Raw genomic sequence first — 26,780 nt, forward strand, 5'->3', positions numbered from 1 at the left:
ATATGTATAATGTTTATAAAATACTATTGTAAAGTAACTATTAAATTATTATAAAATAAAAGTACATTAATATTTGTAGTTTAAAACAGAAGAGAAAATTAGTGTGAAAAAAGCAGAGAAAAATGGAAAAGGAGAAAAATAAAATCTGATCTAAGATGGCTTAGTGGTAAATTGCTGTGGCTATTATGTGCAGGGTCCTGGGTTCAAGACTTGCAATGGTTGATAGTTCACTTCTGTGATGGCTTGGTGGTTAACTACTGTGACTATGGTGTATAGGGTCCTGGGTTCGAGACCTGCATGGCTGTTTAGGGTGGGAGGTTGGTATAGTGGTTAAGGTGTTTACCTTGCAGCCAGAAGGTGCAGGGTTTGATTCTCACTTGGGATAATTGGCTAGTCTTGAAATGGCCCACAAGAGCAATTAGCCTAGTACTAATCTATGAACATATGAAGATCCAAAATCTGAACAGATCAGAAACACAGAACTTAACACCCACCCACAACGATCACATTTTTGCAGGAGAGCAAGCCTCCCTCTACCAGTCATCTGAAGACTGGCCTCACAGCAAAATTTGTATTCTACCCACATGGTCATGTAACAGTAAGGAAAGAAAACAGCCAAAAAATAGGACACAGTGTTCTCCCATACTCGCTGAGCTAACTATGCCTGCATATCTTTGAAAGGGCTGCAGTCAAAAGGAAATTCTTCCAGCAATAATCAGCCAATTACAACCACATCAACTGGTCAAAAGTAGTAGTTAAGTAAAGGTTTAACCAAGGTTACAAACAGTAAGAATTACAAGTAGAAATTTAAATTCAACTAGCATTTATGACTCTGGCTCCAGAAAAAGGAGATATAAATCTAGAGATGTCAGTATCCTTCAAAGATGCAAAATCCATTGGAAGACCAAATGAATAAAAAATATATTAGAAGCACAGTCAGATAATCTCACATCACAGGTAGTGGTAGTAGTAGCATCTAGCAGTTACCAGTGAAATTCATATAAATTAAAACCAGGATATCCATGGAGCAGAAAATACAGCTCATTAAAACTGCATTTTAACAGTACAAGAAAACAAAAGAATAAAATGATGCTGCTAAAATTAATTAAACAACTGATAGCTTAGCCAAGAGTGTCTTCAGTTGGCATCTAGTGAAATAAATGAAATGTGTGGGAGCCAAATGTTATAGCTCAGGAGTAGGTAATATCCAGAAATGTAAGTTTGTCAAATGGGCTGTAAGAGAAATGCCACATCAGTATTGGTCCGAAGTTACAACTGACCCTTACAGTAAAAGCACAAAAGCAAACAAGAAGTCTTCATAATAGAGTAATATTACTGAGCCGATTATTTATAAAGACTAGCAGGCCAAAATTTGATCAACAGGGCCCCAGAGATATTACAATCAAAGAAGCTGAACTCTGGAAGATGTATTACAATAGCTAAAGCAGGGCATTAGCACAGCAAATAATATAGCAGACCCAGAACCAGGTCTCAGCTAAAACATAAGTTCCATTGTAGTTATCCAAACAGAAGATTGCAGCAAGACTGCAAATGTTTCCAGGATCAAAATCTATTACCACCCAGAGCCAAAGGATTCAGCTGAGTATAAGCTCTATTTAAAGCAGCAGTGAAAGCATCTAAATCAACAACAATTCATCCTAGTTAGCTAGCAAATGCATTAAATTGCCTCAAACACAGACATGCCAAAGCCATGGAGCTCTGCCTTTAGTAAATAATATTAGCCCAGACAACCTCCAAGCTGAAGTCAAAGCCTGAAACAGAACCAGGTCTCTCTGAGAAGCTGTAAGTCCAAGTTGGCAGGAAAGCTGGTAAGCAAAATAAAGGTAGGAGGAATGCTAAACAGCCTTAAAAATGTTGTAAAATAAATTTAAACTTGCATGACTCCTAGCAGTTAAAATAGTCTGCTCAAAGCACCAAATAAGATAAAACAAATGTCCAGGCAGACTATGTTTCAGTGGCTATGTTAATATAATAGAAATGTCTGGATGTAAATAGTGTGAATGCTGTGGCTAGGTGAGTAAGCTGATCTAAAAATAAGTCATTGCACATTAAATGAGTAGTGCATAATTAATGATGCCTTTGCATGTTTGGATAAAAAATGCCTAGTAATATCAGGATATACAATACCACAAGTGTTGAAGAAAATGACTAGGAAGGAATGTTAAAATGGCTTTAGAAGTGTAGTAAGGACTGTATTAGTAATACAGTGAACACTGGGTATACAGTACACTATTTTATTTATTGACATTTGTTAACCAGGTTTGTCCAGCTGGGCCAGAGACCCATTTTCAGTGGAGACCCGAGGAGAAAAGCTCCAGTTACAAACAGTTTACAGTACATAGAAATTCAGTTTACAGTCTGTAAAAATTCTGTTTACAATATGTAAAAGTTCAGTTTACAATACAAATATATAGAAATCGCTTTGTAAGATAAGAAATAATGAGTAAGGTAAAACACATTAGAAACTATATATACAAACAGGTTTTTATTTATTTTTTGGGACATGTTCATTGAGATACTACTGTCAGAGCAATTTATAAAAAGTTTGAGGAAAAGTATACTTTTGAGATTTCAGAGATGAGAATGCGTGTATAGGGTGGAAAAGGTGTCTGTACACTAGGTATATAGATCAAGACAAGTGAGATCTGAGAGATGAGAATGCATGTGTAAGGTGGAAAAGGTATCTGTACAATAAGTGTACAGATCAAGGTAAAAGGAAGATCACCAAAAGGTAGCTAATGTTACACATGCCCATGAAAAAAAACGTAACCTGCAAGTGTTATGAATTTGCTCATTAAGAGAAACATGTCATGTTGCAGATTTGAGTCCAAAACCTCCAATTCAGTGCTGCATGGCTGTTTAAGTTGTTCATATGTTAGAAGTCTTCATTTTCCACATCTGTGTGACATGGGAAGAAACTGAAGCACCTCATGAAAACCCACAAGGGAATAAGAGAGATGTGCAGACTCCACCCAGAAGGCACAACAGCTGAAGACCAAACTGGAGAATCGAGCATTATGAGGCAGCAATCTGAGCCACTTTGGCATCCAAATTAACTGATGACATATTAAGACTTGAGAGCCTGTGGTCTGCAAGCGCTGTTTGCCATCAGTATTGTTTCAGTTATCTAAATAGAAACAATGAACACCAAGCCACAGCCAGAATCATATATATAAAAAACTGCTTTAATATATCTTTAAAACTGTTATAACAAATAGGTAAGTGCTTTCACACAGACAACTGTGCTTCATCAGATCATAACACACAATAAAAGCACATGCATTTATATATATATATATATATATATATATATATATATATATATATATATATTCATTAAATCATTAATTCAAACCAGCCAATAAAAAGCAAACAGCATTAAAACATATCACTCATTTAAAAAGACCTTGTCCCTTTAATATGGGTTTAATAGATGTCCTACCATTAGTGCCTGGATATTTCTCAGCCTGTAAACTAATGATCCAATGTAACTCACGTCCCCCAATGTAGTTCTTCAGATCTCCACCCCGGGCACTGGGTATAACCATTTCTACTGCTCTAAAACCAAAAACATGTTCATTCCCGAATTCTGTACAGTGTTTAGCTAAGGCATTATGCAAATCTTGTCTATTAATGCTGTACTGATGCTCTCTAATGTGCTCCGTTAGGGACCTGTTCTGATTGTTTCACTTATACCATATTATTTATGCCTCTGCATCTTTTAGTTAAAGGCACACTCCTTTAAAGTCTAAAAAAATTTAAAAAGTTACATTTTCACAACAAATATGAATGCGTCTCCTCCCCAATTTTTGTGTTAAACTTGCTGCACACATCAACTACATGTTGAATCATCGTAAATTTAAATTTAATGATGTCCTTCAAGGATGCATCTGCAGTCATAACAAATGGGTTGTCCTGTCGTCAGGCAGCCCTTCGGTCGGCCGGATTCCAAAGTCTGGGTCTGGCCTCGGCTGGTGTCGCACTTCACCCGACGTCATCTCTCCTGGTCTTCGGGTATAAAGGCATCAGCCGACGCCATTTTCCTCAGTCTTTCTTGCCGCGTGGCGCCCGAAGCAGAAGCTGTTCGCAAGTGCCGGTCGGTCAGATCCAGAGATTACTACTACCGAATACTACTTCGAAGACTTCTAAAAGCTAAGTACCCCGTTGGGGACTCTTTCTTGCCTCAGCCGATGTCAGAAAAAGTAAATAATTGTTTAACTTGTGGGAAACAAATACCTCATAAGGATTTCCACTCGTACTGCCTACCTTGTTTAGGCCCAGACCACGATGTAGCAGCCTGTTTAGCCTGTGCTTCCTTCAACCGACGAACGCTTAGGCGTCGGTCGGAGTTTGCTGAACAGTTTTTCGGCTCAGATTTTGCGTACATTATGCCGTCGGATCCTCCGACCACTCAAATTGTTAAAAAACGCAAACAAAAAGACAGACACTCGCGGTCCGCGGTTTCGGCCGAAACCACGGTTAAGCAAACCGCGAGTGTCTCCGTTTCTGCCTAAACCGAGCAAACGGGTCAATCTTCAGCCGAATCCATGACTACTACCGAGGCTCCTGCTACCCTAGTTGAATCGGCCTCTGAAGTTTTGCCTACTAATGTGGTTCCTATTGAATTATCAGACACCATCCCTTTGGATGTCTCTACCCCAGCACGTGGTGCTGCTGGGCCTCCTGCAGCCATGTCTATTAAGGCCTTTGCCAGGGCTAAAGCTGCCAAAACTGCTAAATCAGTGCCTGTTAAGCCCCCCTCACACAGGCCCAGTTCCAGTTCACAAATGCTTACTTTGGCAGAGGATCTCATCTCCTTAATTAGGGGATCCCAATCTCACCCAGACAGGGCCTTTCAGCCTCCAGAAAAGAGACCTAGAGCAGAGCCCCCAGAACCAGTGTCCTCTGATGATTCTTCGGATGACTCAGACAATACAGACCATCCAGAGGCCCCTTTTTCTACTTATGAAGATTCCGATGCTGAAGAATCTGTTCCATCTGCCTCTCCACCTGAGGAATTTTCCTTTGGGGAAACCTTACATGCCATGAGAGAACAATTCCAATGGCAGGGTCAAGATTTCTCAGATTCAAGAAAAAGGCTTAGGACCTTTCTACACTTACCACAACATAGGCCCTTAGCTATACCTCCAGTTCTGCCTGTTGTGGATGATGCATTTAATGATGTTTGCACTGCTCCTGATACTTTACCTCCAGCCCCTGCCAAACCAGATAGGTTTTACAGGGTACCAGACACTCATCACCACCTATACAAAGCCCCACTTGCAGATCCTGAGACTATCTCCCAGGGGCCTAAGGCAGTAGCTTCGACCTCAGCAAAAACCCTCTCCCTTCTGAAAGGGAATCCAGGTCCTTAGAGAGATGGGGGAAAAAAGTTTACACCTCTGCTACTCTCTCAGCTAGAGCTTTGAACTGTCAGTTTCATATGATCCAATACCAAGAGTTTATGCTTGATCAGTTAACTAAGAAATTGTCCTCTGATGACTCCTTAGATAAGAAATATGTTTTAGAAATGGTGAATAATATTCAGCAGGTTAGTAACCATTCTTTAAAATGTGGCTATGATGCACTGGAGGCTTCATTTAGATCAGCCATGACTGGCACTGTTATAAGAAGGCATGCATGGTTGAAAGAACAGGTCTTGCCGGATCATGTTAAAGCAAAGCTGTTAGATGCTCCTATGGATAAGGCCAGTCTATTTGGTACCCCTGCTCAGCAAGTAATGAAGAAAATGGAAGAGAAGGCAAAATCTGTACAAACAGTTAAGGATTTCTTACAGGTTCAGCCCCAAGGTTTAGCAGGAACTGGCCTTCCAAAAATTGGTCCTTTCCAGACTCCTCAAAATCTCAAAGAGGCAGGAATAGACGTGCCAGAGGCAGAAATCAATCCAGAGGAGGTGCCTACAGAGGACGCCAGTGGCAAGGCAATAACCAGCGAGGCACAGACACAACCACTGCCACTGCACCAGGACAATCACAGTGACTTGGCTCTGACACCGCCTACCAGGGAACAAATAACAGCACCTTTAGGCGGGAAGTTAGCATTATTTTCAAAAAATTGGCACTATATCACAAAAGACAAGTGGATTTTGCAGACCATAGACCAAGGCTACAGGTTTCACTTCCACACCTTACCAGTGAAAAGAGGAATGCCAAACCTACCTCCAAATCAAAAAACAGAAGCTCTAAAACAGATAGCTCAATTAACAAAGATGAGAGCTGTGGAAAGGGTACCACTAACAGAACAGGGCAAAGGATTCTACTCCAGACTCTTCCTAGTACCAAGAAAAGAGAAAAGTTGGAGACCTATTCTCGACCTGTCTGTCTTAAACACATTCATCATTGTCCCAAAATTCAAAATGCTGACCCTTCAGCAACTTCTTCCCATGCTGGGCAAGGAGTTTTGGCTGGTAACTCTAGATCTCAAGGAGGCATACCTGCACGTCCCCATACGACCAAATTGCAGAAGATACCTCAGATTTCTTGCAGGATCAGAGCATTATCAATTCTCAGCATTGCCCTTTGGCTTATCTACTGCCCAGAGTATTCACAAAATGCCTGGCATCAGTAATCGCTCATTGCAGGCTACAGGGAATCCAAATTTATCCATACCTGGACGACTGCCTGATACAAGCGGACAACAAAAGCAAACTGACAAAAGACTTACAAAGAGTCATTTGCTTACTACAAGCCCTGGGATACACAGTCAATTTAAAAAAGTCAAGACTGATACCATCCCAAACAAGAACATTCTTGGGTGCGGAATTGGACACAGTAAAACAGATGGCATTCCTAACTGCAGAAAACAAGAACAACTCCTCTTTACTTCTTGGCATTAACAAAACAGAACAAACTAACAGCAAGAAAAGTACTGCAGGCCTTGGGCTTCATGGCATCATGCATAATCCTGGTCCCCCATGCCAGACTTCATATGAGAAAGCTACAGTGGTACCTAAAGAATTTATGGTCTCAACACAGGCACAGCTTAGAAACCGAAATCCCACTAATCCCATGCCTGAAGCAGGAGTTCCTATGGTGGGCTCAAGCATGCCAGTCAAACCCAGGCTTGCCATTCCACAAATTCCAAGCAAACCAAACCATCACAACGGACGCCTCAGATCTAGGCTGGGGGGCACACATGCTGGACAAATGCATACAAGGATTATGGACTCCAGACCAGCTGCACCTGCACATAAATCAAAAAGAAATGCTGGCAGTAAAACTAGCAATCCAGAATTTCAGACCATTCCTCAAAGAAGGCCATTTAATGATAAGGACAGACAACACCACAGTCATGTGGTACATCAACAAACAGGGAGGCACTCATTCATACCCCCTATGCAGAATGACTCTGGACCTTTGGAATATGGCTCTGAGCTACAACATCCAGTTACAGGCAATATTTGTACCAGGAAAAGAAAACATCCTAGCAGACATGTTAAGCAGAACTACCTCGGATGCTCACGAATGGATGCTACACCCGGACATCTTCAAGGCCATCACAAAGAACTGGGGAATGCCACAAATAGACCTATTCGCATCCCCACTCAATCACCAGCTCAAGAAATTCTGCACAAGGACATACCACCCACTAGCATGGAAGGTGGACTCTCTATCCTTCAGTTGGAAAGGCCTGACAGCATATGCATTTCCACCTCTCCCTTTGATGCACAAGGTACTACTGAAAATCAAAGAGGAACGCCCAAGGATAATCCTGATAGCTCCAAATTGGCCAAGACAACACTGGTATCCATTGCTGAGGAGCATGTCTCGGGGGAGGACGTGGACACTACCCCTGATGCCTTCGATGTTAACTCAGAACAACTACAACATCATGCATCCAAACCTAAAAACTCTGCAGCTGACTGCCTGGAACATCACATAACAACAACTAACCCAGACTTATCCCAAAGGGTTAAAGACATTATCCTTGAAGCCCGCAGACCTTCAACAAGAAGGAACTATGCAGGAAAATGGAAAAGGTTTGTCATTTGGAGTACTGAAAGAGGAAAAGATGTGTCAAAGATAGACATTGCTAACATCCTGGAGTACTTGGCAGAGCTTCTACATACAGGCCTGTCCTATTCCTCCATCAAGATACATGCATCAGCTATTTCTGCAGAATACAGCTTCGATCCCCCTGTCTTTTCACATCCTCTACTCAGGCAGTTCCTCAGAGGAATCAAAAATGTAAAACCTCCTAGGAAACCACCATTACCAGCATGGGACTTGAACTTTGTGCTAGAAAAATTGACACTCCCTCCATTTGAACCAGCAGCAACAGCAGACCTTCAACACCTATCATGGAAAACTGCTTTCCTACTGGCAATTACTTCAGCAAGAAGGGTTTCTGAACTACAGGCCTTAATGGCAGTGCAACCCTTCCTAATCTTCCATCAAGATAGTGTGTCCATGAGAACTAATCCTACATTTATGCCTAAGGTGGTATCCAGAGTGTCTCTAAACCAGGCAATCCACCTACCTACCTTCTTTCCCAATCCACAGAACAGGGGGGAAAGACTGCTGCATACCTTGGATGTACATAGACAGTTACGCTACTACCTGGACAGAACCAAAGGTAACAGAAAAACTGACCAGCTTTTAGTAGCCTATGCAACAGGAAGGGAAGGAAAAGCAATTTCCAAACAGACAATCTCTAAATGGATAGGAAATTGCATAAGATTCTGTTACTCTTACCATGGAAAACAAATTCCACAGAACATAAGACCTCACTCTACAAGGGCTACAGCCACTACCACAGCTTTCTTACGAGGAGTGGCTACCAAGGACATTATTGAGGCGGCTACTTGGACCTCCGTGCATACATTTGCCAAGCATTACAACTTACCTCTATATTCTAGATCCCGAGCAGGGTTTGCCACTGCTGTTTTACAAGGGATCCTAACTACACCATAATTCTTCTTCCTCCTCCCCTAGTTTGGCTATGGTATTCTACCCATTTGTTATGACTGCAGATGCATCCTTGAAGGACATAGTACAGTTTTGTACCTACCATAAATGTAGATGTCCGAACAGGATAGCATCTGCAGTCAGGATTACCCACCCTCCTTCCCCTCTATGGTACTCCTAGGGTATTTACCCTCCTAATAGCTAGCTAGGTGGGATCTCCTATGGTGTATTTGTTTGTATATATGTACATACATGCTTATTTTTCGTATTTGCCTACTATTTTTTTTGGAAACATTGGCATTTATCCAAAATTTAGTTTTCCAAGAGGGCAACTGGCATCTGGGGCAAGAAACACTGAGGAAAATGGCGTCGGCTGATGCCTTTATACCCGAAGACCAGGAGAGATGATGTCGGGTGAAGTGCGACACCAGCCGAGGCCAGACCCAGACTTTGGAATCCGGCCGACCGAAGGGCTGCCTGACGACAGGACAACCCATTTGTTATGACTGCAGATGCTATCCTGTTCGGACATCTACATTTATGGTAGGTACAAAACTGTACTTTTTTTGTACTTCGGTTACTTATCTGGGTATATGGTTCCCCGTCCAATATCCGTTGGTGTGAATTGAGAGAAACTTACTTTGAAACTGAATCAGTTACAGCAGTCATTAGAAAAAAAGAAACTGTTAAATACTACATTTGTAAATATATTAATTTTAAGGACAAGCAAAACTGCCCACTTCCTTGTATTTCTAGTTAAATAAGTAGCAGGCAAGTAGTTTAAATCCAGACTATCCTGACAATACAAAAGAAACAGTATTTGTCTTTCTTTCATAAAATGGATCTTCAGAAGTTAAAAAACATTATGAGCAGAAATTGAATAAAATGTATTTAACGTCTTACAAAGTTCTGCCTGTCTTGCAGCACAAAAAGTACTTCTTATTTTAATTTTTTTTCTTCCTCTGAATACCCTCATGGGGGCAAACAGGTCAACATAATTTGTTTTCTTATATGGCTACTTTTTGCCTATAATGATGTGTGGAGGCAGAGCTGATGAAATTAATTTGTCCTAGTCTCTCCAGTCAGAATACATTTCCACTCCACTTAGAATGGAAGTAGTGAGAAATAGTGTTACATTTCAGACACCTCAGTAAAGGTATCAGTGCCTGAATTGTGGAGTCCCTTACATATTTGTTTTCTAAATATTTGTTACACAGTCAGTAAAACGTTCTCACAGAAACCTACATTACATATGGGGCTTTTTTTTTTTTTCAAAAAGTAATACAAATCTTGTTTTAAGACCTGTCTAGTGTCCATCTTCCTTCCCTGAGTCAGCAAGAACACCATATTTCATAACTTGCAAAACTCAGATAATTATTGACGTTGCCTTCAATGACTAATCAAGTTTCTTAACCTTCATACTAAAAAAATAAAAAATAACTAGATTTATGGTGTCAGAGGAGGGAAAGAGCACAGCAGTAAGTGATAGTACACAGTCAAAATGCTATGAGATTTTAGTCTGAATAGCTTTATGATCCCAATATGTGTGAAATAATGAAAAATAGTCTGCCTTGGCAGGAAACATTCAAATGTGATAGACAATCCAAAGTAACAGCAAGGGAGAGTTTGGCATATTAGTTAAGGTCTTTACCACATAGATACAAGGTACAGAGTTTGATTCTACTCTCTGGTTATTGGGTAGGCTTGCAATACTCTAGGGTTGAGATATGGCATAATGGTTAAGGTATTTACCACAAAAATAAATACAAGAAATAAGGTTTGATTCTTGGGAAGTATGGCTAGGCTTAAAAAGGCCCTCTTGGGTCATTAGCCGAGTGTCCACGTGAAGGTGGGTTTGGCATAATGGTTAAGGTCTTTCCTTCATAGACCCAAGGTTCAGGGTTTGCTTCTGACATCAGGTTACTGGCTAGGCTTAAAATGTCCCTTTAGGGCAGTTAAACTTGTACTGACCTATGAACAAAGAACGTTTCACAAGATTTCATTCAGCTTTAACATTGTGTACATTGAGGATGCTAAGGGAGAAATGCCAGAGAGAGGAAGAAAATGCAAAGTGTTGCTTTTTAATATGTGTAGATATGGAGTCATTCCGTAGTGAACAGGGAAAGGGAATACTGTGTTTTGGAGTATAATTATCCTTTAAGAAGAGCAGAATGTAAAAAAAAGTCTGCTCCTTTAACTTTACACAGTGGCAAGTCTCAAGTCATTAAAAAATTTAAAACAGTAGTTCTATTTGCAGGGGCTAAAAAAATTGAAGTACAAGGTATACCAGCTTCCTAGTAGCTAAGTAGAAAGTAAGCTATCTGTACTCAGCCTACTCTTAGCAATTGTTCAAGAGAATCAGGTTTGCTTTTCTATTTTAAATAATTCCTGCAGAAGTCAAAGAAAATTGAGCTTTGTAAGTCTGGAGCCAAAACTAGTATTTATCAAATACACTGCAATGCCCTCACCAGTTAGTATGTCAGTAAGAAAACTACACTAGCAGCTCCATCATCAGAGAATGACAAGAAACTTAAGCCCATACTGGACTGTTTTTATAATGCATTTATACCATCCAGTACCATTTTTAAACAAATGTTTTGGTGTGGTGGTGATAGTGGAACTTCTAATGTTCAAATGAGGGGTCCTAGAACCTGTTGATTGTTATAGTAATGCTGGATTTTACCCATGGTTGGTGTGTTTTGGTCACGAGGGCGAAGCCCGAGTGGCCAGACAAAGACAACCGTGGATAAATTCAGCATTACCCACACCCAGAAGTGGGTTATTGCTATTATACAATGACATTATTTAAGAAAAAAAATACTTACTTTTCTTAAATAGCAGCATTGTATAATGCCTCTTTGCTGCCCTTCCACAGCTGTCTAGTATTCTGCGGCAGTTCTGATGTACTGCGCATGCATAAGCTTATGCAGTATATCAGAGCTGTGGGTGGAAGCAATGGAGAAAGCAAGATCTCTGTTGCTTTTTACAAAGTGTCTCACTATGTTAAAGGAGTTTAACATTGTGAGACAGCTTTAAAAAAGCAGTGGAGAATCTCTGTTGCTTTTTTTAAAGCTGTCTCGCTATGTTAACCCATTTAACATAGCGAGACAGCTTTAAAAAAAGCAACGGAGAAAGGAAGATCTCAGTTACTTTTTTTAAAGCTGTCTCGCTATGTTAAACTCCTTTAACATAGCGAGACAGTGTCTAAAAAGCAACGGAGATCTTGCGTTCTCTGTTGCTGTAAAAAAAAGACTTATACTAATGGAAAAAGTCCGGGCGACCGGACCTTTTTCCATTAGTATACGTCTGATTTACAACATGCACGCTGAACAATCAGCGTGCAAGTTTTGGAATATTAATGGGGGGGGGGGTCATTGTATAAATACCTATATTGCATGTGGTTACAAAGAAAGTCAACATTTACAAACAGACTGTAAATAAATGTTGAGACCAAACAGTCTTTGGTCAGAATTACTTACCTTTTCCCTCAGTGTGTGGGATCTCAGAATCCGTATATATATATATATATATATATATATATATATATAAGGGGATGTAGAGGTGAAGGGTGAACCCCCACTACATGAGGGCTGTAGAGGAGTGTGCGCCATTACAAAAACACTTTTAAGACTTAATAGGGTAATGCTTCCTGACTGCCAGTCTTTTCTTTGCAGCAGTAAAAAAACATAGGTGGATTTAACTGCAAGCCTTAGAACAGAATCATTCAAATGCAATCTATTGTAATTTTGCTTCTTACTTGATTGCTTAAAATGTTACGGTGACTGGCCTTTTTTTAATACAGTGATCTACTCAGACAGCTGAGTTTGACTGTATCACTGATGGAGAATAAGACCCTCTCCCATTTGTGTACTGTGGTAACAGCTTCAAAATTTGTTACAATCATGCAGTATACAATTGAGTGGGTAAAACATAGTAATTTTTAATGCTTTGGTTTCTTGTGTCCAAGCTTAAGGCCAGTGGAAATGGAAAGTGTCTAAATGTGAACTGTTAAAGTAAAATGCTGCATTAATGGGATATCTCAAAAGCCAGAAGTTATGCATCATTAGTATCACTAATAAATAAATGCCTTGCAGCAAATGGTGTGGGATTTGTGTCTATGTCTTAGCAAGGGTTGTTTTTGCAGATTTCTGCTTACTGACAAATGGCTGGGTGCATTACTCAGCAAGAACAAGCAATGTGTCACTCAAGTGTGCAGAAACAATCTAGAATATTCACCTCCAGCTAGAAGAGGTGGCCATTATCTTGAATGCTTAATGTATGCATATAGTGTCTGTGCTAGCTATGGATAATGGATAGAACTGTGTTTACCAGTAACTCAAAATGTTTTCCCTCTATTTTAACAGATAACGTTCCAGGTAGAAGTGACAATAGTAAGCCTAACCAAGGTAGATTATCAAGTGATTCTCCCTCTTTTGACTTTCAACTCTATATTTTTTCACTGATTTGTTACTTTGGGGTCAAATCATAAAATTACTAAACAATTTCTGGGGTCCTTTCCTCTGTTTTTGTCCCTTTGAGCGTTGCTTCTGTTTATAACTTGTGGTACACTTCCTGTGTTTTTGCTTTTTGACTTATTTAGGCCTAATATTCTTGAAAACTGATTATCTGTGTATTTACAAAGATGTATTTTTGCCAGTGTCAAGGATCTGATGTGTGTGTAGTACATGTACATACATGTGTGCAAACATATGTATTAGGGTGTTTGTGTGTGTGTATGGTTACATTTCATTTTGTCAAATGTTCCATTCATTGATTAATTTTTTGAAGTGGTAATGTTAAATGTAAGGTATGTAATGCTCAAACTTTGATTTTTAACAGATGTTTTGACATGTGGGTTGAATGTGTGTACAGGTTAGGATTAGAGTAAGGGCTATTGAAGAGAATAGATGTTGTATGTCTGTGTCTGCATGTTAGGGTAGGATAGAGTAAGGTTAAATAAGGTGCGATGTTTGGAGTGTGTGTCTGTATCCTTGTCTTATTTAGTGGTACTGTTAGGTAAAGAGTGTTTATTACCCTAATGTGTAGTACTGGAGAGGAAGCAGGGGTAGGATTAGAGTTAGCATACATGAGTATGATGGTGCACCTTTACTCATGTGCCAGCCATACCCCTACCCTTTCCCTAACAACAGCACCATACAGATACATTTTGTCTGGCGTAGTGGTGGTGTATTTTATTTATTTATTTTATTTTATTTATATATTTATATATATATTTTTTTCTTTGTTTGTTTGTTTAATCAATCAAAAAAGGGTTTTTTTTTTTCTTTTTGATCTGTCAACTGTTTTTTAGAAAAACAGGTTCAAAGAAACGGATGTTTAGTGTACATTTTCAAAGAATCTTGATTAATTTTAATGAGTCTTATTTTCCATATATTTTTATCTATCTGTATGCATGGGATCACTATGGAATACCAAAATTCCACAATCCCGAGACTCTGAATCCCGAGAACCAGAACAAACTATTCTAATGGGTATGCAGGGGGGGGCAAGCACCCCTCCACCCCCCACACCCCCTGCAACTTAAATATACCAACTCTGAGATTGCACTATAGTGGAGTGAACGGCAAAGTTCCTGTTCCACACTGTAGGGCACTCCCCATTCACTATGTTCGAGATTCCGCAATGCTGAGATTCTGGTCCTCGGGATTCAGAATTTCAGGATTGTGGAATTTTGGTATTCCGTAATGATCCCGTATACATATACATACACTTACTTTTTGCTATACTGTAGGCATTTGTGCAACAAATACTGTGCCATAAATAATGTAGTTGCACTAAATCTGTTCTTAGACAGGATAAAAATAGATTGGCTAATTTGAGCTCTAAGGATTCCATGATGTACAGGATTCTGATGATTTAAAAATGTATAGTTACTATTTCATCTTTGGGATGCACAATTATTATTTTAAATTCAGCTGAACTGTTAATTCTTAGGCAGTAAATATTGAGAACCATGTTAACATAAATATGAAGGCCTTAGTCCTGCTGTCCAGTAATCAGTAGTCCTTCTGGTTTATACTTGTTTTCATGAGTTCACATGTTGTCTTATCAAGTTAGAACGCTAGGGGAAGTGAGGGGATTCATGAGCAAGTGTTTCATAAACAGTAGATAGCCGTGTGTCCTATGGAACAGTTACACTGTAAGCTTGTTCCAAAGACAGCAGCATGAATGATATAACAAACATATAAATATAAAATTAGTATGTGTAGCAGTTCACCCTTTACACCACACAGAGCCCCAAGAACTGAGGTGATTCAAAGACGACCTGCTTTTGTGTGCAGGATCGAACAGTAGTTTTGAACAAACAGTTCATCCCTTCTTCTTGTAATCCTCATTGTTGCTGATGTTCATTGGTTTTGGTGAGTCGTGGTTAACTGCAATCCCTTAACCAAAGGGGAGTGTTCTTACACTTAATATAATAACTATGGGGTGAGGAGGGCTTGTACTCCTCATATAACAGTACTTCATTTCTGCCCCCTTTTTCAACACTTTCATAGAAATAGTTTCTTCAGTCAGCCAGAAACCAGTAAACAAATTATAACTACTGAGTATAGTATCCGCCTCTCTCCAGTGTAATCCAGGGTAATACGCATTGTCCAGGATATGCTTCTCTTTTAATAAACATGTATGTGCTCCTTGTCCAAGCTCTTGTCTATGTCTGCATTCATTATCCATTTCCTCACCCTCCTAGGAATGAATATAGTAAGGCTTTTGCAGAAGAGTGTCTCCCATTCTTTGTCCTGTCACACAGGGCTACTGGACTGTGTGAATCCCATTGGTACACAGTGAGTATACATATGATTCCCAGTTAAAAACAAATAAATAAATGCTGCTTGATCACCATGATATGCATGTGCTGCTTTAAAACTGTATGGGCTGTGTAGAAATGATAGAGTTGAACAGCCAGCCGCACTTCTTCTGTAGGGAAGGTGACAGAAGTACTGACTGGTTCATGGATACCTCTTGAGCCTTTTCAGCACTATGGAATAGCAAAGCATTCCGCTATGTTAGAATTTGTTTTTATTTAACTAGGGCCACACCGTAGTCTGTGGACTGTACCCCAGTCTAGGATTTCATGGCCTCCCTTTAAATTAATCAGAGAATAAGGTTTCTGTGGCAGAAGTTCAATCATAAAAAATATGAGTGAAAGCGCTTGCATGCTATTGCATGATATAACATCTACACAAAAATGGTTTTCTCCATGTTAGATGGCTGCACTATGCATCCTTCATATGTATACTGACTGCAAAATTAGTGTAAGAGTGTTGCTACCTTTATAGGAGTCATGATGTCTTTTTTAACTTAGACTTGTTCCCACCATTGTTGCAATTTGGCTCTAAAAAGACGTGTTATGTCTAGAGGTGCTGATAGTTTGAGATGTAGCTGAAATACTGAAGAATACATTGCATTGCTTTGAAAAAAGTGTCAAGATTAGCTGCACAAAACAGAGTCTTAACATATATCTGGTAAGTTCCATTTCAGGAACCTGAAAGTGATGAAAGAAGCCCCCTGTTTTGATTGACCAGGGGTCACCTAAAGTACTAGTCTAATGTACAAGACTTAAGCGATGGTGTCCATGAACCTAATTCCTTGTACTAGGAATTACTAGTCACCCTGCTTCTGTGCAGAGCCTTAACATAACCACAGTCAGGGAAGATAAATGCTTGAAAGTAAATCACCTTCCAAATTAGAATACATTTTGTAACATACCTTTTTTTAATAATTTTGTAACATATCTCATTTAAGCCTCCAAAAAAGTGGTTAAGAGAATTCAGTGACTGTTAAAGTAACCCTTACAAGGAGACACCAGGGCTTAACTCAAACCAAAGACCCTTCATGCACATAGTGAAGAAGTGCTTGCTACATGGCTCTTTAATTACACTGCAACTTTTATCCTGTGAAAAAATTACTAGCTTCTTGTAGGTATACTTACAAGAGCCTTATATATATATATATATATATATATATATATATATATATATATATATATATGGATCTAGGATGTTTGCTCGAATGAGCAAACGTCTGAATCCATAACAACCAAACACATTTTAACGAAAGTGCTTTTATCAAAAAAGCCCTTTCGTTAAAGCATGTTACAAAAAAAAAAAAAACACTGCATTTAACGTTTTAGCAGGGGGGCTTTGCCCCCCTGTGCCCCCCCACACCTCCCCTACTTTAATATTCTTCCTCTGAGACCGCACTACAGTGGGGAAAAGGGAATTTTCCCTTATCCGCACTGTAGTACGGCCTTGGCAACAGGCATACTTATGTGAAAGTCCTTAGGTGAAAAGCACTTTCGCGTAAGTATGCCCGGCCGTTTGGGTTTCGGTCGTTTGCTCGAATAGACCCATATATATATATATATATATATATATATATATATATATATATATATATATATATATACACACACACCATACATACATACATACATAGATATAGGTATATTAACTTCACTGAGCAGCACTATTGGTGATATGCATAATGTTGATGCCAAATGATCAACAAAATGCACATTGACACACTACTACACATGTGCTGAAACATTTTTAAACAAAAAACAAAAGAAGACTTTTTTTTTTTGCAGGGGGGCAGGCACACTCCCCTTGCTAATTATATATACTAATGCTGAGATTATAGGTTCATAAGTTGGTACTAGGCTATCGGCCGTAGGGCCTATACAAGGCTAGCCATAACAATTCCCTGGCTATTTCTTCCCACAGTACTTACTTCCCTGGACCCCTGTCCAGCAGGGTGACTGACATGATCCCTGGGGTGAATTTCCTATCTCCCATCCAATCATCAAGGTTCCTTTTGAAGAGGGACAAAGAGGTGCTCTGCTTGACATGTATAGGCAGTCGATTACAGAGTCTGGGGAGTCTCTGGGTCAGGAACCTATCCCTCCAGCATGTTTTGTTCATTGTGATGGCAAAGTTTAGATCCCTGGAGTGTGTGTCTCTGAGGGATTGGGATTTCTTTAAGTGTAGCATAGGTTCATAGGTTCATAGGTTCATACTAGGCTATCTGCCCGAGGGCATTTACAAGCCTAGCCCATAGTTTTGTGGCTTACGCCACCCCTTTAGTATGGGGAACTATACCCATTATTTTGCTTTGCCTCTGTCGAGCAGTGACACTGAGGTAATCCCTGGGGTAAATCTGCGATCTTCCATCCATTGGTCAAGATTTCTCTTGAACAAGGCCAGTGAGGTGCTCTGCCTCACATATACCGGGATTTTATTCCACAGCATAGGGAGTCTTTGGGTGATGAATCTATCCCTCCAGCACGTCCTATTAATAGCCGTGTCGAGGTTTAAGTCTCCCGCCCTTGTGGCTCTGACGGATCTAGATTTTTTGAGGTGAAGCATATTCATCAAATCTGGGTTTGACATGGCCTTGTATGTTAGGCAAAGGTCACCTCTGAGCAAGCGTGGCGACTGAATAGAGCTGGAGTTCTTTCAGTCGGGCAGCATAGGACAGATGTTTGAGACCCTTTATCCTTTTGGTGAGGAACTTTTGTGGCCTCTCCACTTGCTGCAAGTGTCGGGTCAGATACATTCCGAATGGGGCATTGTACTCAATCATTGGTCTGATGAGTGATGAGTATAGGGAGACTATGACCTCCCTTGATCTAGATGAGAATCCCTTCATGATAAGGTGGGCAATGTAGAAGGTCTTCCTAACTACTTTAGCTACATGGGTGTCGAATGACAGACTACTATCAACCTGGGTCCCCAGGTCCCTGATAACTTCTTCTGTGCTCAGTGGATTGCCACTTATTTGGTAGCTAGGGGTAACCTTGTTTTTCCCGAAGGGTATGACTATGCATTTTTTGGCATTTAACTTTAGGCCATGGCTCTGGCACCAGTTATCCGTTTCTGTGAGACCCTTCTGAAGGATATCTGTGTCAGATGTGTTTTCTACTATGGCCCAGTTTGCAGTCATCTGCAAACTTTGTCAGCCATAACCCTCCTGTGTTTGCTTGTACCGGAAAAGTAGATGCCAAACAAGAGTGGGCCCAGGACTGAGCCCTGTGGTACACCACTTGTGACAGGCTTTGAGTCTGACATGGCGCCAGCAACTCTGACCCTGTGGGTTCTGTCACTCAGCCAGTTTGCAACCCATCTTGTGATGTATGGGTTAACATTTAAGCTGATGAGTTTTTCAATGATACCCGAGTGGGGTATTGTATCGAAGGCCTTCGCCAGATCGAGGTAGGCTGTATGGACTGCCTTTCCCTCATCAATGGCTTTGGTGACTGCTTTGAAAAAGTCAACCAAGTTTAGAAGGCATGATCTGCCTTTGACAAAGCCAAACTGGGATGGATCCAAAGTCTGCAAATTCCCTATGTCTTTATTTATGAGGTCCATTATGATCCTCTCCATGGCTTTGCAGATAAGGCTTGTCAAGCTAATGGGCCGGTAATTTCCAGGGTCGGTGGAGGCACCGCCTTTGTGAAGTGGGACCACAGTTGCAGTGCGCCACTCCCTGGGTACGTATCCAGAGGTAAGACTATGATTAAATAGCTGTCCTAGCTGTGGGTTTAATTCCTCGTTGAGTTCGTGAAGCACACAGCCGGGGACACTATCAGGTCCCATGGATGCTGTGTTTTTTGCTTTGGAGAGAGCAGTTCTCACTTGGGCGTTGGAGATGTTTGGGGGGATGTCCAACAGCTTTGGGTTTGACATGGCCTTGTATGTTAAGCAAAGATGGTCTCTGAGTAGATGATATGCGACAGAGTATAGGTTGAGTTTTTTTAAATGGTCAGCATAGGGCATCTGCTTTAGGCCTGTGATTCTTTTAGTGAGGTATTTCTGCAGCCTTTCCAGTTGCTGCAGATGTCTTGAGAGGTACATACCAAATGGGGCGTTGTATTCTATAATGGGTCTAATGAGGGATGAGTACAGTGGGACAATGACCTCCTTTTTTCTGGATGAAAAGTCCTTAGTGATGAGGTTCATAGGTTCATACTAGGCTATCTGCCCTGAGGCATTTATAAGCCTAGCCCAAATGAGTTTGGCTTTCGCCACCCTTCGATTCGAGTTTACCGAAACCTTACTAAGGTTAGTTTACCGTGCCTCTGTCTAGTAGTGATACTGAAGTAATCCCCGGGGTAAACCTACGATCCCCCATCCACTCATCAAGATTCTTCTTGAAGAGTGTCAGTGAGGGGCTCTGTCTAACATGGACTGGGATTCTATTCCAGAGCAAGGGAAGCCTCTGGGTTATGAATCTGTCCCTCCAACATGTTCTGTTTATTTCTGTGCAGAGGTTCAGATCCCTCGAGCGTGTAGCTCTAAGGGATTTGGATTTTCTGAGGTGGAGCAAGTTCATTAATTCTGGGTTGGACTTAGCTTTATATGTCAGGCATAGGTCGCCTGTAAGTAGGCGGTACGCAACTGAGTAGAGTTGGAGTTCTTTTAACCGAGCCGCGTATGGCATCTGTTTGAGTCCTTTGACTCTTTTTGTGAGGTACTTTTGGGGTCTTTCTAGTTACTGCAGGTGTCGGTTAAGATACATCCCAAAAGGGGCATTGTATTCTATGATGGGCTTAATTAGGGCCGCATAAAGGGGCACTATGACCTCCTTCGATCTAGATGTGAATCCTTTCATGATAAGGTGGGCTATGTAGAAAGTTTTTCTAACCACTTTGGCAATGTGGTTGTCAAAGGAGAGATTACTATCAACTTGGGTCCCCAGATCTCTAATTACTTCCTCCATGCTTAGTGGGTTTCCACCTGTGTGATAATTTGTGGGTACTTTGTTTTTGCCAAAGGGTATGACTATACACTTTTTGGCATTAAGCTTTAGACCGTGGCTCTGGCACCAGTTATTCGTCTCTGTGAGACCTTTTTGAAGGATGCTCGTGTCAGCTGGAGAGTCAATTATGGCTCCCAGTTTGCAGTCATCTGCGAACTTGGTCAGCCACAGTCCTCCCGTGCCGGCCTGCACCTCGGAGAAGTATATACCGAACAAGAGAGGTCCCAGGACTGAGCCCTGTGGTACACCACTTGTGACCGGTTTTGAGTCAGACATGGCTCCAGCAATTCTGACTCTGTGGGTTCTGTCTTTGAGCCAGTTTGCAACCCATCTTGTGACATAGGGGTTTATATTTAAGCTGGATAGCTTATCTATGATGCCCGAGTGGGGTATTGTGTCAAATGCCTTCGCGAGGTCCAGATAGGCTGTGTGGACTACCTTCCCTTCATCTATGGCCTTGGTGACTGTTTCAAAGAAGTCGACCAGGTTCAAGAGGCAGGATCTGCCCTTGACAAAGCCAAATTGGGTAGGATCTAGTGTCTGTAGGTGCCCAATGTCATTGTTTGAGTTCCATGATGATCCTTTCCATAGCCTTGCAGACTAGGCTAGTCAGGCTTATGGGGCAGTAGTTTCCAGGGTCCGTCGAGGGACCACTGTTGCTGTACGCCATTCATTTGGTACATATCCTGTAGTAAGGCTGAGATTGTACAACATTTTTACATGAGGGTTTAGCTGTTCTTGGAGTTCATGTAGTACGCAACCCAGGACACCGTCTGGTCCCATTGAAGCGGTGTTTTTTGCTTTGGAGAGGGCGGCTTTCACCTGAGCATCTGAGATGCTAGGTGGGCTACACTCTGCCGGGATAGATATTTGCTCTTTAGGGGGGGAGGGGGGGAGAGAAGTTTGCTATAAACCTGTCTGCTAGGATGTTGGCAATGTCTGTGGGTTCCGTGAATTTTTTGTCATTCAGAATTAACTCTGAGCATATCTGGGAGTTGCACCCCAGGTTCCTAACATATCTGAAAAAAGCCTTGTGATTGTCCTTAGTGTCCTTTGCAGTTTTTTTCTCAAAGCTTGCCGTGGAGGATTTTATGAGGGATCGTAATTTTTTGCTATTACTGATCAGAGATGCCTTCCCTTTTAGGGATTTTGCTCTGTCATGTAGTAGCTTCCTTCTTCTGTTGTACAGCTTGTTTATGGCTGGGGTCCCCCAGACTGGACGCCTGCCTTTGGATGATTGGGTCTTGGTTTTGTTAGGGATAGCATGATCCATGCATTCCTGGAGGTGTCCATAGAATGCGTTTATATAGGATTCAGCTGTTTGGGCCGTAGTTTCCCCTGTCCCAGGGGCCTTGAAGGATTCCACCTCTGTTTTGAGAAGTGTGAAGTTTGCTTTTGAGAAGTTTTTCACTGTGGTTTTCTGGGCTGGGGGTGGGGAGGGGTTTTGGATATCTAGTGAGATTAATTTATGGTCTGATCTTACCGATGAGGGGTTTACTTCTGGTATGGAGCACAGAGTCCCCATGTTGGTAATGATCAGGTTGAGTATGTTATCCCCTCTTGTGGGGGTGGTGACTAATTGTTCCATGGCGTTTGAGTTTATAAATCCCAGGAACCTTTGGGCTAGGGTGTTGAGGCTTGAGTAATGCTCCCAGTCTATGTTTGGGTAGTTGAAATCACCCAATATGATGGTGTTTGGAGAGATCTTCATGTTCTCCAATGTTTTCAGGAAAGCCGAGTGGGATTCCTGATTTTGAGAGGGTGGTCTGTAGCATGCTATAAACTGAAAAGCAGTTTTGCCCACTGTTAGTTGCACATGGATGGTCTCTGATGCTTCGTGCAACGCCACTAACCTGGAGGTGTGGGTATCCTTGATAAAAATGGATACTCCCCCTCCTTTTGTGGTTCGGTCCGAGTTTTGGGGCCGAAATGCATGGTATGAGGTATAACCTGGTAGTGCTGGGGTGCTCTCTGGAGCCTTGAACCAGGTTTCTGTCACTGCACATATGTCGATGTTCTCCATACTGAGGAGAGCTTCAATTGCATGCATCTTGAGGTTAAGACTTCTGGCGTTTAGCAGCATTACCCTTAGTTTTTTGTTCATTGTGTTGTTTATGGAGGTGGATTTGTCTTTTGAGCCTTGCCTAAAAAAGGCACTATGGGGGTGGCAAGAGCCTTTGCCAATATCCGAAAGCCCAGGGGTGACAGGTGCAAGCCGTCCCTAGTGAAGCAGCATGGCTTGTCGAGCATATCATCCTAGGCTGACAGACACCGGATCCCCTTTGACACCAACATTTTAGCCAATTGTTAAAATCAATCATTTTGTCTTTGTACTGCAGCATCATTCTAGGTGAGGGTAATATGCTACTAAAGGACAGGGTCATACCGGCCTGGGCTACATGATCAGAGAGCTCCTCTATGTCTCTTTTCATGTAGTCTAGGGAGGTACGTCTCAGGTCATTCACACCAGCATGTACTATGACTGAGTCATATTTGTACTTACTTTGGAGTGACCTGAGTGCTTGCATTATGTGGCAGATCCTAGCGCCCGACAGGCAGCTCACTGTGACTTTTTCTTTGTTCAGCCTGGTGAGCGGGACATCAGTGTGTCTGACTATAGAATCACCTATTACGAGTGTATCAGGTGTGTTGTTCAGCCTTAAGGGCTGTGACTGCTTGGCACACTGACTTTGTGAACTATGTGTTGCACATGCTTTGTTTTGTGGTAGCGTTTGCTTGGATGTCTGCTTTGGAGGTCTCTGCTGCTTAGGCAGATTTTTATTTAGAGCCTCCGAGTATGTTTTTGTGTGTTTATTTGTTTGGTTTGCTGATGTTGTAGAACTATGTGAGACTAGATTTGTGTTGTGTGAGGTTACCTTCTCCTGCTGACTGGTTACAACAGTTCTGAGTTGAGGGAGTTCAGCCTCCAGTTTGGCTGTATAGTTGCATCTCTCACATATATTTGATCCTGTTTGGAGGAGGAGAGGGTTGTCCGTGTGCATGAGGCAGTTGTAACATTGCCTCAAGATTCCCAGATTCACCAGCTGGACTGGAGGGGAAACCATTGACTGACCTTTATACATACTGAATTAAAAAGGACCAATGGGGGACAAGATGACCGTAAAGAGTCTGTGAGGATGTAGTGCTTTTAGTTTATTAGTGCTAAGATTGTAAAATTTCTTTTTTTGTGCAAGTGCTGGGCCTTATAGAGTATAGGGTGTTCAATTTGAGAGACTAGAGCAGTTCTAAGGGAAAAAGTGAAGAGCAGACTTTGTGGAGCCGGGAATAGTTTAAACCCAATTAACTGCCGCTGCCCGATGCTGCGCTATGCTCACAATCGCGCCAAGCCGCGCTTAGGCGGGTTTTTTATGCAGGGAACTTCAAAGAGCTAGAAATGGCCCAAAACGGCCAATTACTACATATTCTTGTGCTGAGGTCACTCCTTCAGGGGCAGATAGGCTGCTCAGGGCTCCCCACTCCCACTGGTGAGCAATGAAACTTCCTTTTGTCCAAGTAAGGAAATGTGCAACACAGGAACTATCCAAGAGTCCCGAATATAGCAAAGCCTGTATAGGGACTATTCTAGTCAAGGAAAGGCGGGAAACAAGGATTTTTTTTTTTGTTTTTTCTTTTTTTCAGGAAAACAGCAGATAAATCACAGTATACTTTATACACAGGCTAGCGCACTTGAGTGGGCAGCCTCAACAGTAAAAATACAACAAACAAACTTCTTAGCAAGTGCAGGTAATAAGAACACAAAAAACAAGCTTAGAACAGTTATAACAGCAGTGTAGCTTGCTTTTCAGTGAAAAAAGAAGGTCGCACAGGTAGAGACAGAAAAAATATACTTAAATCTGGATAGCAGTCGCTCTTTTTGTTTCTCTGCTGCTAGCACCACTCTGCAGGACCACGAGGAGCTGTAGCTGAGTAGGATAAGCGAAAAAAAACACGCTTAGGCAGGATTTTTATGCAGGGAACTTCAAAGAGCTAGAAATGGCCCAAAACAGCCAATTACTACAGATTCTTGTGCTGAGGTCACTCCTTCAGGTGTGCCACATAGAAGGATTTCCACCTATGTCTCTAGGTCTCTTATCACACTTTTGGTGTTTAGTGTACTGCCACCTATGTGGTAATTCACAGGTGCATGTTTTTTCCCAAAGGGGATAACTGTACATTTCTTGGCATTGAGCTTGAGCCCATGGCTCTGGCACCAAGCATCTGTTTGTGTAAGGCCCTTTTGTAGAATATCCACACAGTTCTTCGGGGAAAAGGCAAACTCTGTCAATTAAACAGATGTCGACTAAAGCACCATTCAACAGAAGTAGTAGAACTCATGTATGTGTATGTATGTATGTATGTATGTAGTGTGTATATAAACCTTTTGTACTACACAAGGGCATATATATATATATATATATATATATATATATATATATATATATATATATATATATGTAAGGAAACATTTTTGCTGCATTTAACTAATTGTAAAATACCTCTCTCTCTCTAGCCTTTACAGAGATTCATATTCAGAGACATTTGCACAAAGGGAAGTTAAAAAAATGCATCATAGATCCTCCTTCTACATCAGTATCCGATTGATAAGGTGATAGGGATACTTATGCCAGTTCCCATAGAGATATTATTAAGTCAATATTTGACTTTATTTAGAAATGGGAAGAATAACGCTACCTTCAGCATGTTAAGTTAAAGTTCAAGACAGACTAGTGCATGCTTCAGCTTCTGTTCATTGCAAAGAAAGCATATCAACGACAATTCACTGCTTCAGATTGTATCTTACATAAAAAGGAACTTGTTTCTGAATGCACAGTATTAGTCAGAACCTAAAATAAACCATTCCTGCTGTAAAACCAAGGTTAAACAAGACTGCTATTTTACTCATTTCTAATTAAAGAGTGAATGCTTTCCATCCTGTCTTTCACAGTTAATATAGGCCAGAGTATCCATTATATAGAGCTGCATACAGTTTTATCTAATGGAAGTAAAACTTCCACCTTTAAACTTGCTTCTCATATGATGGCAGGCTTTTGTGTCTTTCAAAACATGTGGAAACAGTGTAACATTGTCAGGCTTACAGCTGACTTATCAGCAGCGTAGAAACCTTCCACAAGTACCTTCTGAAAACTATGACCTTATGATCCTGTTGCGAGGGAAAAGAAATACTTATCTGGACTCACTGTCTGCGCATCTGTCCATGTGTGCTGGTAAACCCCAGCACCTTCAAAAACGTATACAGCAGGTGAAATATAACTTCTCTAGTTTCCCTGATGGTGAACATGCAGTGCATGTGTGTGTGTATGTGTGTGTATGTGTGTGTATGTGTGTGTATGTGTGTGTATGTGTGTGTGTGTGTGTGTGTGTGTGTGTGTGTGTGTGTACATTTGAAAAATATCACTGATTTTTATCTGTGCACATACAATAATGCCTAGAACATACATAACTCTTCTAGGTAACACTAACAAAATGCAGTTACCAAGTAATTATATTTCAAAAGTAGGATGTAAAGTATACCACAGGATGTTCAGGTACTTAGAACTTCTATTGGTCTGGTGGTCCCCATACCCCAGACTGTATAAATGGATTTTGACATGGAATTCATTGTGGACTCTGCTCTTAACCCTACCCATTCTAAAACCAGCCCTGCTCAGAGGTCTGTAAAGAAGGTTGCTGTAGGTTGTATGTTGGGCTGGGGATGGTGCGGTCATAACTTTAATTTTTATCACAATAAAACCTTAGAGGTGTGCACAGGAGGTCATTATAGCTTGTGTTGCAGTTGGGGACAATGTTGTCACTGCTGCTTTTACTTTTCTGACAGACCTTGGAGATCTGCAAAGAAGGTACCTATAGCTTGTATATGGAGCAGTGTACTATCCAGGGGCAACAGCGTGGAATGCCTTACTGTAATCATTATTTTTTTTCACTTTCCTCACAGTCACACATCAGCCATGCAAACAGGCAGTTGCCCTAGAGGGGTAGGGATGAAGAATTTGGATGTGGGCTGTGTATATGTATGACAGTAATCACTTGAAA

General features: G+C 41.1%; 1 protein-coding gene across 1 annotated transcript in view; it reads left to right on the top strand.

The window, feature by feature from the left end:
* The window catches only part of CD99L2 (CD99 molecule like 2), a gene marked incomplete in the record, with an annotated part of 1,047,726 nt that overhangs the window by 848,014 nt on the left and 172,932 nt on the right, over positions 1-26,780 (top strand). The window contains 1 exon segment of the mRNA XM_044057164.1: positions 13,313-13,354. Coding sequence (XP_043913099.1) covers positions 13,313-13,354 — 42 coding nt within the window.

Source organism: Protopterus annectens, chromosome 15.part0 (assembly GCF_019279795.1).
Source record: "Protopterus annectens isolate FY-2018-M chromosome 15.part0, PAN1.0, whole genome shotgun sequence".
In the NCBI taxonomy this organism is placed as follows: domain Eukaryota; kingdom Metazoa; phylum Chordata; order Ceratodontiformes; family Protopteridae; genus Protopterus; species Protopterus annectens.